Source organism: Triticum dicoccoides, chromosome 1A, assembly GCF_002162155.2.
Source record: "Triticum dicoccoides isolate Atlit2015 ecotype Zavitan chromosome 1A, WEW_v2.0, whole genome shotgun sequence".
Lineage (NCBI taxonomy): Eukaryota > Viridiplantae > Streptophyta > Magnoliopsida > Poales > Poaceae > Triticum > Triticum dicoccoides.
Genome location: NC_041380.1, coordinates 19,835,946 through 19,850,354, shown reverse-complemented (window position 1 = coordinate 19,850,354; position 14,409 = coordinate 19,835,946). Strand labels below are relative to the sequence as shown.

The following is a 14,409-nucleotide window of genomic DNA, read 5'->3' as shown; positions in this document are numbered from 1 at the left end:
CTCGGGGGCTTACCTGCAATCCAGTGCTTGCCTAAGTTTCAAAAATCCTACCGAGTGATGAGCAAGCCTCTCACTCGGAGGCTTAGCTGCAGTCCAGTGCTTGCCTAATTTTCAAAAATCCTACCGAGTGATGAGTAAACCTCACACTCGGGGGCTTAGCTGCAGTCCAATACTCGCCTAAGTTTCAAAAATCCTACCGAATGATGAGCAAACCTCACACTCGGGGGCTTAGCTGTAGTCCAGTACTCGCCTAAGTTTCAAAAATCGTAACGAGTGGTGAGCAAACCTCACACTCGGGGGCTTAGCTGCAGTCCAGTACTCGCCTAAGTTGAAAAACCATCCCTATCCGCAAGGATGACAAGGTGCAAGTCGACTGCAATCCTCTCCACGGAACTGCGCCACAAGTTCAATGTGCACTCCATCCGCAAGGACGATGAGGTGCAGATCGACTGCAATCCTCTCTATAGAGCTGCGCCACAAGTACAATGTGCGCTCCATCCCTATCCGCAAGGACGGCGAGGTGCAGGTCGATTGCAATCCTCTCCACGGAGCTGCGCCACAAGTACAATGTGTGCTCCATCCCTATCCGCAAGGATAACGAGGTGCAGGTCGACTGCAAACCTCTCTTTAGAGCTGCACCACAAGTTCAATGAGCGATCCATCCCTATCTGCAAGGATGACGAGGCGCAGATCGACTGGGATATCTCCCTCAGAGTTGCATCTCAAAGAATATTCCGAGTGAAGAATAAGTTCCGCTCGAAGGCAAACGCAAGCACATGCAGAAGATAAACCAAGATCAGATAAAATCTCAAAAGTACTCGGGCGTCGGACCCGAAGGATTTTAACGGTTACAAAAACCACTCGGCATTCCGAGGCAAATTTAAATCAAGTTTGTTCACTCGGCAGGAGGAGGACTTGCAGGCTCGATGAACTCATCCAAATCGATCCCGTCCGCGATCTGAGCGGCAGCAGCAATGAAAGTCTCCATGAAGGATTGGAAGTCATGCCTTTTTGTGTTGGCGACCTTGATCGCCGCCACCTTCTCTTCTCGAGCTTCTTTGCAGTGGACCCTAACCAGCGACAGGGCCACGTCAGCACCACATCGGGCAGAGGACTTGTTCCATTCCTGCACTCGACCGGGGACCTCATTGAGACGAGTCATCAGAGACTTGAGATCATTCTGAAGAGTTGCCCTTGGCTAGAGCGATGAGTCGATGCGTGAAACTGCCACCTTCAGACGGGCAAGATAACTTGTAACACTGGCGATGCGGGATTCCAGTCGAAGCACATTCATGGCAGCCTCGTCGCTGACTGGAGAAAGGATAGGGTCCAAGCCCGTCTCGATCCGTCCAGTCTCCTCTTCAAAGTTTTGGCAGAATTCTGCAGAGTCTAGGAGTTAATGAGTTGACTGGTCAGGACTAACTTGCAAATAGTAAAATAGTCGGGTAAAAAGGGGGTACCTTCGAGCATAAGAAAGAGTTTCTTGGCGAGAGCTTTCAGATAAGCCTCCAAATCATTCCTCCTACGAGTTATGCTTTCCAGCTGGTCGTTTAGAGCCACTTTATCTTTTTTCAGACGAGTCGCCTCTCGATTGGATTCAGTGAGAGACGACTTCAACTTGTTGATTTCTTCCTCTAGCGCTCCGATCGAAGGCAGTTTCTGGTCAGCAAGGGCAGTCTTCTCCTGAGCCTCCTTCTGCGCAGCTGCAAGGTCCAAGTCCTTCTTCTCCAGGGCCAGCCTCATTTTCTCTGCAAAATACACATTTAGATCAAACAGAAGAACGAAGAGATAACTTGAAGGATGGTCAAGATAAGCAGTCGACAGGTCGTTACCTTCCATACCAGCGACTTCATCTTGAGCCTTCTTTAAGTTCTGCTGAGCCAACTCCAGGTCAAGGTTGAGTTGCCTCTGCTTTTCCTCAAATTCAGCGAACTTGAAGATAGGCGTACAAGATTTCTACTGCTTTCGTGCCCCGCCTTCACCCGATCCATCATTATGCCAGCCTGACAAATGGCCTTCACAGCGGCGTCCGACTGGCTTTCTGGAACATGATGAGTGGCAAAGAAGGGGACGGATGGTCGAGACGTAGCGGCTTGGAGATCCGAGGCATGAAGTTGGATGGTTGAAACAAGCTCTTGGTGGGCGGTCCGTGGAGGGGTGCGTGTTCGTCGGCAGGCGGAAGGCCCCTCTTGGTGGGCGGTCCGTGGAGGGGTGCGTGTTCGTCGGCAGGCGGAAGGCCCCTCTTGGCTGCGTGGCACGCGGACACGATCGGTGTGTGCGTGGTCGCCGGCGGCGGACGGCCAGGCCTCACGTCCCTGCGCGTCGGTGAAAGTCGCCGCGCGGTTGCGGCCGTAGCGCGCGCGGAAGGTGAACGTGCCCGGCCTGTCTGCCACGAAATTGTACGTCAAGGTGTGGCCCTTGATGCCATCGGCCGCCGCCGGCGTGCCAGTCTGCAGCCCCGTCAACCACCACCACAGGAATGAATCAATCGATCTGCGGTCAAAATCAACATCTAAAGCGCGGGCGGCAGAAGCTTGGGATTGGGTACTCACCTCGCCGGTGCCGTGCCATTGGATGGCGACGCTCCGGGCGAGGAGAGGCTTGTCGACGGCGACGGTGATGAGTACGGTGTCCCCCCGTACAGCGTGGAAGGTTGGGGAGGTAGCTTGGCGCAGTTCTGGGTCACGCCTCATGGCTTGGAAGCTAGGTCGTGGCTGCCCCACCTTCTCCTTGTGTGTGTCTCTCTCTCTCTCTCTCTGACGATGGGTAGTATATGAATTTGTTAGGTTTCGTAAGAAGGAAGCAGAGCGGACCCGGACGTGCAGCGGGCGTGGCGCGTTACGGTCGACGTCAAGCCGTAATCATCAATAGTTAGAGGTGCCAGGCACGAGCCGCCAACCAACGTGACACTTTCCAAAACAGCCATTTAATTGTTCTTTGCTATTTTCACGTTCTTTGTCCAAGGCTAGAAGCCACCTATTGCAAGTCCACGCCATACAAAAACACTCCGGATAGCGAACCAACTTGTGGATGGATATTTAGAAGGACTGTGGTGTCGCCAGCGCACCAAAGATTATGTTTTAGACTTGACAGTGGTGCTCGCATTTTTCTGAATTTATTTCAGATCTTCTGATGATGTGCGTTCAGTGGGAGTAGACGTTCCCGTCGATTAGGAAGGCCTTTGTGGTGACTACAATCCCAAAATGATGTGCCGGCTCAGTCTCAGAGGTGCTCACAAGGGTCGGTTGTGCATGCGTGCATTCATATATATCAGTAGGTGTGTGAGCGTCTGCATCTGTACTGCGATTAAAAAACAAGAACACTCCGGACAAAAGTCTACATCCACATCTACACGTATCTATATCCTATATATTATTAGACTAAGAAAAAACGTAAAGTTTCAGTTTCGCACTCCTATTCCGCTCGAACTTCGTCCGCGGGTACGCCTCCCCATCTCGTTCGTGGTTTTTCTCCAACATCGCACTATGGTCAATTGAAAAGAATGGAAGGAGAATGGCACACAGGCATGCCTCTAGTGGGATCCCCAGCCGTTCTATGTCCTCCTTCCAAACCCTAGAGTCCAGGCGAGCCGTGGTGACATATGCTTGCGGCGGTTCAATCGAGGGCCTCAAGCACTGATACGCGAGCCCTTGGAAGAGGCGATGCACCAACAAGGTGTATATGATCGTGGCTGCATGCAACAGTGCTTACCTACTGCAGATGATAAAGCCGTCGTTCCCCGCCACCAAGGTATAGTTTGAGTTTTTTTCCCTCCTCTCCCCTTCCTCCAATCTTCACCCAACGAAGGAACTAGCGACACTCGCAATCATCTTCATCCATCGAGGTTGCTATTTCAACCTTGGGCCCCCTTGATCCGGAGCGGCGACTGGAGGAGGAATCGGCTGTAGTAGTGTTCCTGGTAGTCGGTGGCTCCTCGACTCAACGTATGTCATCATATGCTACACAGGTTCACCTCCAAATCAATCCTTTTCTCTTGACGCTCGTTTCACGAACTGGTGGATCCGTGCAGCTATTGGTGTCTGCTCTCGTTCTGGGAGACATCTATGGTCTTATTGGATGGTTGTTAAGGTGTTGGCCTGTTATGCCTATTGCAGCAGTTCATCAGTTCAAGCCCAACACTAAGCTCAGAATGGACTTCGATCTAGGGGATAGGATGATCACCATCGACAACAACCATATCAAGCTCCAGATTTGGACATGGTCGTTTATGTTCTCTCATCTACTACAGCAATTAGTACCAGCTACATATGGAAGTGCCACTTGAAACTACATCATGACATATGAATTTGAGTTGCACAAGGTGTGTGATGACATAAACCTGTAATGTCGCATTCAACTGTCAAGGCAAACAATCACCTTATGTGGTTTCTAAATGAGTGGATTTTCTATCCTACTACGTTGCTACACCTTCTATCTAGGCCACTCAACTTTGCATCAAGATCTGTCATGTCTTTACAAATTACATCGAAACTTCACTATTCTGTTTCTTTCAAACAAGAGAACATTTGATCATATTATTGAGATTCCCATATTATTTTAGACCAATTCACACGCATGTTAATGCTAGTAGTAGCAGTACGTTGTAATTATTGTTTCCTTGAATGACGTGTTCCATAATGTTATCATAATTTATAAGCCCAAAACTAATACTCATCAATTTCCATGACAAATTGGCCAATTTGACAAAATTCAAATATAGTTACAATCTTGTTTCACCTTGTTATTCTGTGAATGACATAAATTGGTGAAACTTTTCCTAGTTTTTTTTCGTCGATCTAGGATGGTAGACTTATTTCCTCTGGATATCTTTCTGGCAAATGAAACTAAGTATGTTCCTTTTAAAATACTATGTATGTGTTTCTCATATATTTGTATCAGCTTATGGTTAGTTACAATGTTCCCTGCTTCTTTATCTGATTATAAAATAATCAAGTATAATTATTTGACTTATATGATTATTTGCTATTCTTTCCTTTTTCCTGTTTGCTCCTTCCCTCCTTTTTTTACATGTAGGGTGGTTATGACTTTGTTGGTTGGGGTGAATACCACAAGTAATTTCATAGATATGAGAATGAACAAGAATACGTCAAATATTGTGAATAATTGTCCAAGAAACTTGAGGTTGACGCATAGGCTAGATTAGTTGGCTTCGTAGAAGTGTTTCTCCGGAAGAAAAATGAAAGCCCATCAAATGGGACAGGCGGCCGACTCGCCACCACACATTTGGTGCATCATATTTATTTTTTAGGCAATGGTGCATCCTATTTAGTGGCGCACAACTATACGGGCCGACTTATTGCAGGGTTTCATTTGTGTCCTTCTCTAGCCGATTTTGGTAAGTTTATAGCACTTTCCTTGAACTGGGTTTTCCTTTCTTTTGCTTCATTTCCATTTTTTGGTTTTAATATTTTAATTCATGAACGTTTATACATATGTTTTCTTTCGTGTTTTTCTCTCTCTTTCTTTTCTTTCTCTTTCCTTTTACATTTAGAAATTCAGAACATTTTTTGAATTCATGCACAGTTTTTGAAATTCACGAGCATGTTTTGAATTAGCAAACCTTTTGAGATTTGATGAACATAGTTTGAATTTTTTAAACAATTATTTCGAATTCCCTCTCATTTTTCAATTCGTGATTTATTTTGAAAATATGGAATATTTTTTGACTCGACAAGGATATTCTGAAATTGGGAAACATTTTTTCAATTTGTGATTTTTAGAAAATTACGAACAATTTTCAAAAACTATTTTCTTTGAATTCATGAATATATTCCATATAAGTAATATTTTTTTAAATACAGGAACAGTTTTCTAAATTAAAATGATTTATAATTTTCTTGTATAATTTAGGAATTTAAAATATATTTGAAATTCATGAATAATTTTTAAATTCATGAACATAAAGGAAAAAATATAAATAAAAGGAAATAAGGAAAAAGAAAAACAAACAAAAATGAAAAGGCAAAGAAGAGAAACGGAAAGAAAACAGGGGCGTGCCGCCCTACACATGGGCCAACGTAGATTCGCGCATGGAGGAGTCAACCAAAGAATCAGTTCAGATTGTTACCCAGAGATAGTAGGAATGACCATTTTGATCTTGGGCAAAGCCTTCAGAGGTTTGGATGATGCAGCCTTCAGTGGTTTCGGCGTTGGAGGAGGTGCAACTTTAGATTGCTTCGGTGTCTTCTCAGTCGACACTGGAGAGGACGTCCGAGGACGCTTTGAAGACTGCTCAGTCAGCGCGGCCACCATGTCGTGGAGGCTTTTCGAGTCGTGAGCATGCTTGGACCTCTTTTCTCTGCGAGGAGGCGAGTCGGCCTCTTCTTCGTCACTCGGGTCGCTGCTCTCCTCACCATCCTCCTTGTCTGAGTGCCATTCGCTGCTATCGCCTCCACTCGCCTCCTCCTCCGAGTCCTGCTCCTGCTCTCCGTTGGGCATTGAATACATCTCCGTAAGAGCCTGAAAGATAACAAGCAAAGCAAAAAACAGCCAGTCGTCAACAGGCAGTTACATGATTAATCAAAAAGGTACTTGGCAATCCAAAGTCAGACCTGGTCTGGCTGGCGTGAATTGTCAAATGGAGCAACCCTCCTGGACCCCCTGGGGTTATCCTTGTTGCTTGTTTTGCCTCTCAGCCACTTCTCCACCGTGCCCTCGTCGATCTCCTCCGGGTGGATCCGAGTGGAATCCTCAATGCCCGAGTACATCCACATTGGATGATCGCGAGCTTGGAGTGGCTGGATGCGTCGTTTGAGGAATACCTCCAGCAGATCCATACCGGTCACGCCGTCCCGGACGAGCTGGACCACCCGCTCGACCAACACCTTCACCTGCCCTCTCTCCTCTGGGATCACTTTCAGTGCGGAAGGCTTCCCGACCCGAGCCATGGAAAAGGTAGGGAGCCCAGTCGACTGACCTGGAATCGGCTGGTCTTTATAATAAAACCAGGTCGACTGCCAACCCCGGACCGACTTGGGAAGGATCATGGCTGGGAAAGTACTTTTGTTCCTCATCTGAATCCCAAGACCCCCGCACATCTGAATCACGCGCGTTTTCTCGTAACTCGGATTGGCCTTCTTGACCGACTGAGAACGGCAAGTGAAAATGTGCTTGAAAAGACCCCAGTGTGGCCTACAACCTAAGAAGTTCTCGCACATGGATACGTAGGCGGCAAGATATACGATGGAGTTGGGATTGAAATGGTGAAGTTGTGCTCCAAAGAAGTTCAGGAATCTCCGGAAGAAAGGAAGGGGAGACAGAGAAAATCCACGGTCGACATGAGTTGCGAGGAGTACGCACTCACCATCTCGCGGACGCGGTTCAGTCTCTCCTTCCAGGAGCCGCGCCGATTCGTGGGGAATCAAACCTCCCTCGACCAGATCGTCGATGTCGTCTTGGCTAATCGTCGACCGGATCCAGTCGCCCTGGATCCAGCCGCGCGGCAGGCCAGATCTTGATGAGGATCCGCCCTGGCTGGACCTCTTGCCCTTCGCCTTCGCCGTCGCCTTCTTCGCGCGCTCCAGGGTCACCGTCTTCTCCTTTCCCATGGCCGCAGGCGAAACTCAATGGAGCAGCGACGCTGGGAGTGGAGATGGGATGGTGGAGAAAGCAGAGGAGAAAGGAGAAGAATAGGGACACACTATGCACAAAACCCCAATTTGGCACACTTATATGAGGCCGCTTCCGAGTGGCTGACCTGTGGGTCCGGACGATCCAATCAAATCCCGCAACAGTCGCGCGCGAGTTACGTGGCGAAAAGGTGGCACGGTGATCGAGGCGGCCACACCTAAGCCCTTCCGATTACTGCGGCCTCCACCATCCCGCGCGCTTCTCCAAATCCGAATCCCACGATATCCGCGCGTAGCAAGGCAACCTGTCAGACGGAATATCTTTTCCATATCAGTACTCAAGACATCGCAGTAAAGTTCACTCGGCAGATTCAAGAATGGATCAAGGCGACTAAAAAGAAGTTGAGATCATCATGATTGTTCACTTGGTCGCAATAAGTCACTCCCGGAGCACGAAAATTGAATCGGAGGAATTCTCAACTCCTTCTCCACTCAAGCCCTGAACCATTCGGGGGCTAATGATGAAGCTATGTACCTAGGGTAGGGTCATAGGCCTAACCTAGACGCCCTCCCCAAGGACATCACCCTAAAGCCGGAAGCATTCAAAGGGTACCATTATCCACTCGACCAGAGACATTCCACTCAGAAGAATCAATGTCACTCGACCGTCACAGACATCACTCGACAAACAGAAGATCTAAAGTCACTCTACACAACAACGGTGGGACGTTTACCCATAGACTTAATTATCATTTATAGCACTTTAATATAGACGTTACATGTAACGCTCCTTCTTTATGTGCATTGAACCCCTTGTAACATGGGCTGGTTGGGGTCCTGGCGTACTCTATATAAGCCACCCCCTCCTCTGGGACAAGGGTTCGCATCCTTTGTAAACTCACACACACATATAATCCAGTCGACCGCCTCAACACACCAAGACGTAGGGTTGTTACTTCCTCCGCGAAGGGCGTGAACTCGTAAACTCGTGTGTACAACTACTCCATAGCTAGGATCTTGCCTCGTCATACCTAACCCCCATTCTACTGTCAGTCTTAAATCCACGACAACCACTAAATGAGTAGCAATGGTTACATGCATTGGTTGGTTTCTTTCAATCCTTGAATGCATCAATTTAATGCACTTTGGAATGTGAACATGTGGTAAAAAGAAGTGAAAATAAGACTTATAATATGGAAAACCATAGAAAATGAGATGTGTCCAATAAACCGGAAAGGAGGGAGTAGTACGTATTAAAATCTCTATAAAGACTTATACTCCCTCCGTTTTTATTTACTCCGCATATTAGCTTTAGTCAAAGTCAAGCTTTATAGACTTCGACAAAGTTTATAGACAAAAATATTAACATGTACAATAACAAGTCAATACCATTAGGTTCATTATTGAACGTACTTTTGCATCATATATATTTCTTATCGTAAATATTTATATTCTTTTCTACAAACTTGGTCAAATTTTATGAATTTTGACTTCAGTCAACTCTAATATGTAGAGTAAATAAAAATGAAGGGAGTATTTTGCATGCATTTTCTCACATGAGAATGCATTAAATTTTGTGGTTGCCCGTCCATCCATGCGCATGGAGCTAGCTTTTTAAGAGGGTTGAAAAAACGTGTAGACAATCGATGCAACTCTGAAACTTCCAACTGCTCTACCCCAACATTCAATTGCACAGCCTAAGTCTTAACTAGAAGCTCGCCATATGATAGTTTGCGAAGGGCGTCACCATGCTGTATAACTTGGGCGTATTTCCATAGTGTTTTCAAAAAAGTATATTCCTATGAGGACATGGAAGGGCTCCGATGCCCATGATAACCTTGCGTTGAAATAGTCCAGACTCCAGAGCAACGGTCATGAGCCCAGTTTGATCATTCACGAAGTGCCAGAAAAACTGCTCCAAGAGCATAGTATCTCGTTCCTTATTGCTAAATTTAGGTCATAGCCTATTTTCCCCTTTCATTGTACTAGAATCACGTATCATCACTTTATTAATTGTCTAGAACAATAGAATGAGGGAGAAAAATGTGCACCAAACATGTTTAGTTGGTTGTCGTATTATTTCTCCTTTCAGTTTTAAGTGGTGGCCGTGCACCTTTTGGAGCCAGCCGAATATGTGTTATACAAAGTTGGAGATGTCCAGCCTGATCTAATTAAAAATCATTACTTAAGATTGCCTCTATTTTTCATTCACTCAAGTCAACTACCTAATTATGCAACATTGTATTTGAAGACGCATCGTGAATTAGCAAGACAACAATAGATAATTGTTACAAACATCTGGAGTACACACAACCATTTACACATAAGTTAGACAACTACTATTACACAATCAAATTCATTTCCACTAGATTACAATGAAATTTCTACAAACTCGATGTGCAAATTAATGAAGCAACAACACCAAAATTTCAATAGAAAGAAAACTACCACATATGTTTATTTACAGTGGGAATTTTTTTTGACAATACTAACTCAAGGCGGCGGGAAGCTGGGAGCCCATGAAACGTGAGGATTTGCTCGACCTACAAACCTTACGTCCAATGGGCCGTCTCCTCTGCGGCGCATAACAGTGGCACGCCGCCCGCCGCATACACCACAGACCCACAAGGCCGCGGCCGTCAATCCGAGGGCGGACAATCGGAGGAGCCACTCAACCGGGCCTTCGTCATTGAGGTAGATAGTGGTGTTACCTGCCATGAGTTGCGCTTCGACGCACGCATGGCCCCGGCCACCGCGAACGTAGACGAGCTCTTGGTGGGCGGTCCGTGGAGGGGTGCGTGTTCGTCGGCAGGCGGAAGGCCCCTCTTGGCTGCGTGGCACGCGGACACGATCGGTGTGTGCGTGGTCGCCGGCGGCGGACGGCCAGGCCTCACGTCCCTGCGCGTCGGTGAAAGTCGCCGCGCGGTTGCGGCCGTAGCGCGCGCGGAAGGTGAACGTGCCCGGCCTGTCTGCCACGAAATTGTACGTCAAGGTGTGGCCCTTGATGCCATCGGCCGCCGCCGGCGTGCCAGTCTGCAGCCCCGTCAACCACCACCACAGGAATGAATCAATCGATCTGCGGTCAAAATCAACATCTAAAGCGCGGGCGGCAGAAGCTTGGGATTGGGTACTCACCTCGCCGGTGCCGTGCCATTGGATGGCGACGCTCCGGGCGAGGAGAGGCTTGTCGACGGCGACGGTGATGAGTACGGTGTCCCCCCGTACAGCGTGGAAGGTTGGGGAGGTAGCTTGGCGCAGTTCTGGGTCACGCCTCATGGCTTGGAAGCTAGGTCGTGGCTGCCCCACCTTCTCCTTGTGTGTGTCTCTCTCTCTCTCTCTCTGACGATGGGTAGTATATGAATTTGTTAGGTTTCGTAAGAAGGAAGCAGAGCGGACCCGGACGTGCAGCGGGCGTGGCGCGTTACGGTCGACGTCAAGCCGTAATCATCAATAGTTAGAGGTGCCAGGCACGAGCCGCCAACCAACGTGACACTTTCCAAAACAGCCATTTAATTGTTCTTTGCTATTTTCACGTTCTTTGTCCAAGGCTAGAAGCCACCTATTGCAAGTCCACGCCATACAAAAACACTCCGGATAGCGAACCAACTTGTGGATGGATATTTAGAAGGACTGTGGTGTCGCCAGCGCACCAAAGATTATGTTTTAGACTTGACAGTGGTGCTCGCATTTTTCTGAATTTATTTCAGATCTTCTGATGATGTGCGTTCAGTGGGAGTAGACGTTCCCGTCGATTAGGAAGGCCTTTGTGGTGACTACAATCCCAAAATGATGTGCCGGCTCAGTCTCAGAGGTGCTCACAAGGGTCGGTTGTGCATGCGTGCATTCATATATATCAGTAGGTGTGTGAGCGTCTGCATCTGTACTGCGATTAAAAAACAAGAACACTCCGGACAAAAGTCTACATCCACATCTACACGTATCTATATCCTATATATTATTAGACTAAGAAAAAACGTAAAGTTTCAGTTTCGCACTCCTATTCCGCTCGAACTTCGTCCGCGGGTACGCCTCCCCATCTCGTTCGTGGTTTTTCTCCAACATCGCACTATGGTCAATTGAAAAGAATGGAAGGAGAATGGCACACAGGCATGCCTCTAGTGGGATCCCCAGCCGTTCTATGTCCTCCTTCCAAACCCTAGAGTCCAGGCGAGCCGTGGTGACATATGCTTGCGGCGGTTCAATCGAGGGCCTCAAGCACTGATACGCGAGCCCTTGGAAGAGGCGATGCACCAACAAGGTGTATATGATCGTGGCTGCATGCAACAGTGCTTACCTACTGCAGATGATAAAGCCGTCGTTCCCCGCCACCAAGGTATAGTTTGAGTTTTTTTCCCTCCTCTCCCCTTCCTCCAATCTTCACCCAACGAAGGAACTAGCGACACTCGCAATCATCTTCATCCATCGAGGTTGCTATTTCAACCTTGGGCCCCCTTGATCCGGAGCGGCGACTGGAGGAGGAATCGGCTGTAGTAGTGTTCCTGGTAGTCGGTGGCTCCTCGACTCAACGTATGTCATCATATGCTACACAGGTTCACCTCCAAATCAATCCTTTTCTCTTGACGCTCGTTTCACGAACTGGTGGATCCGTGCAGCTATTGGTGTCTGCTCTCGTTCTGGGAGACATCTATGGTCTTATTGGATGGTTGTTAAGGTGTTGGCCTGTTATGCCTATTGCAGCAGTTCATCAGTTCAAGCCCAACACTAAGCTCAGAATGGACTTCGATCTAGGGGATAGGATGATCACCATCGACAACAACCATATCAAGCTCCAGATTTGGACATGGTCGTTTATGTTCTCTCATCTACTACAGCAATTAGTACCAGCTACATATGGAAGTGCCACTTGAAACTACATCATGACATATGAATTTGAGTTGCACAAGGTGTGTGATGACATAAACCTGTAATGTCGCATTCAACTGTCAAGGCAAACAATCACCTTATGTGGTTTCTAAATGAGTGGATTTTCTATCCTACTACGTTGCTACACCTTCTATCTAGGCCACTCAACTTTGCATCAAGATCTGTCATGTCTTTACAAATTACATCGAAACTTCACTATTCTGTTTCTTTCAAACAAGAGAACATTTGATCATATTATTGAGATTCCCATATTATTTTAGACCAATTCACACGCATGTTAATGCTAGTAGTAGCAGTACGTTGTAATTATTGTTTCCTTGAATGACGTGTTCCATAATGTTATCATAATTTATAAGCCCAAAACTAATACTCATCAATTTCCATGACAAATTGGCCAATTTGACAAAATTCAAATATAGTTACAATCTTGTTTCACCTTGTTATTCTGTGAATGACATAAATTGGTGAAACTTTTCCTAGTTTTTTTTCGTCGATCTAGGATGGTAGACTTATTTCCTCTGGATATCTTTCTGGCAAATGAAACTAAGTATGTTCCTTTTAAAATACTATGTATGTGTTTCTCATATATTTGTATCAGCTTATGGTTAGTTACAATGTTCCCTGCTTCTTTATCTGATTATAAAATAATCAAGTATAATTATTTGACTTATATGATTATTTGCTATTCTTTCCTTTTTCCTGTTTGCTCCTTCCCTCCTTTTTTTACATGTAGGGTGGTTATGACTTTGTTGGTTGGGGTGAATACCACAAGTAATTTCATAGATATGAGAATGAACAAGAATACGTCAAATATTGTGAATAATTGTCCAAGAAACTTGAGGTTGACGCATAGGCTAGATTAGTTGGCTTCGTAGAAGTGTTTCTCCGGAAGAAAAATGAAAGCCCATCAAATGGGACAGGCGGCCGACTCGCCACCACACATTTGGTGCATCATATTTATTTTTTAGGCAATGGTGCATCCTATTTAGTGGCGCACAACTATACGGGCCGACTTATTGCAGGGTTTCATTTGTGTCCTTCTCTAGCCGATTTTGGTAAGTTTATAGCACTTTCCTTGAACTGGGTTTTCCTTTCTTTTGCTTCATTTCCATTTTTTGGTTTTAATATTTTAATTCATGAACGTTTATACATATGTTTTCTTTCGTGTTTTTCTCTCTCTTTCTTTTCTTTCTCTTTCCTTTTACATTTAGAAATTCAGAACATTTTTTGAATTCATGCACAGTTTTTGAAATTCACGAGCATGTTTTGAATTAGCAAACCTTTTGAGATTTGATGAACATAGTTTGAATTTTTTAAACAATTATTTCGAATTCCCTCTCATTTTTCAATTCGTGATTTATTTTGAAAATATGGAATATTTTTTGACTCGACAAGGATATTCTGAAATTGGGAAACATTTTTTCAATTTGTGATTTTTAGAAAATTACGAACAATTTTCAAAAACTATTTTCTTTGAATTCATGAATATATTCCATATAAGTAATATTTTTTTAAATACAGGAACAGTTTTCTAAATTAAAATGATTTATAATTTTCTTGTATAATTTAGGAATTTAAAATATATTTGAAATTCATGAATAATTTTTAAATTCATGAACATAAAGGAAAAAATATAAATAAAAGGAAATAAGGAAAAAGAAAAACAAACAAAAATGAAAAGGCAAAGAAGAGAAACGGAAAGAAAACAGGGGCGTGCCGCCCTACACATGGGCCAACGTAGATTCGCGCATGGAGGAGTAGGGGTGCTTGTTAGCATGAGCTCCTTGCTAGCACATGACCAACAATTTTATTTGGGAGCTTGGATAGCAAAAAACGCTGGCCGGTTCACATGAAATAATGGCGCCCAGAAGAGTGCAAGAGAAGCGAAAATTGGTTGCCACCACTTGAGGGGTTTGTCAAAATTAATGTTAATGCG

The 14,409-nt window shown here is 45.6% G+C and overlaps 1 protein-coding gene across 1 annotated transcript; it reads right to left on the bottom strand.

The window, feature by feature from the left end:
• Positions 1-9,852: 9,852 nt before the first annotated feature.
• Positions 9,853-10,882, bottom strand: LOC119351748. Its single transcript, XM_037618617.1, has 2 exons — positions 10,725-10,882; positions 9,853-10,622 (listed from the first exon to the last, which is right to left on the bottom strand). Exons 1-2 carry the CDS (start codon positions 10,863-10,865, stop codon positions 10,083-10,085), a joined length of 681 nt encoding a protein of 226 aa, XP_037474514.1. The 5' UTR covers positions 10,866-10,882; the 3' UTR covers positions 9,853-10,082.
• Between the last annotated feature and the right edge of the window lie 3,527 nt (positions 10,883-14,409).

Bases quoted from the DNA above. Each gene is read 5' to 3' on its own strand.
- LOC119351748 (XM_037618617.1), bottom strand. From the start codon at position 10,865: ATGAGGCGTGACCCAGAACTGCGCCAAGCTACCTCCCCAACCTTCCAC. The intron at 10,623-10,724 runs GTGAGTACCCAA...ACGGGGCTGCAG, and splicing joins AATGGCACGGCACCGGCGAG to ACTGGCACGCCGGCGGCGGC.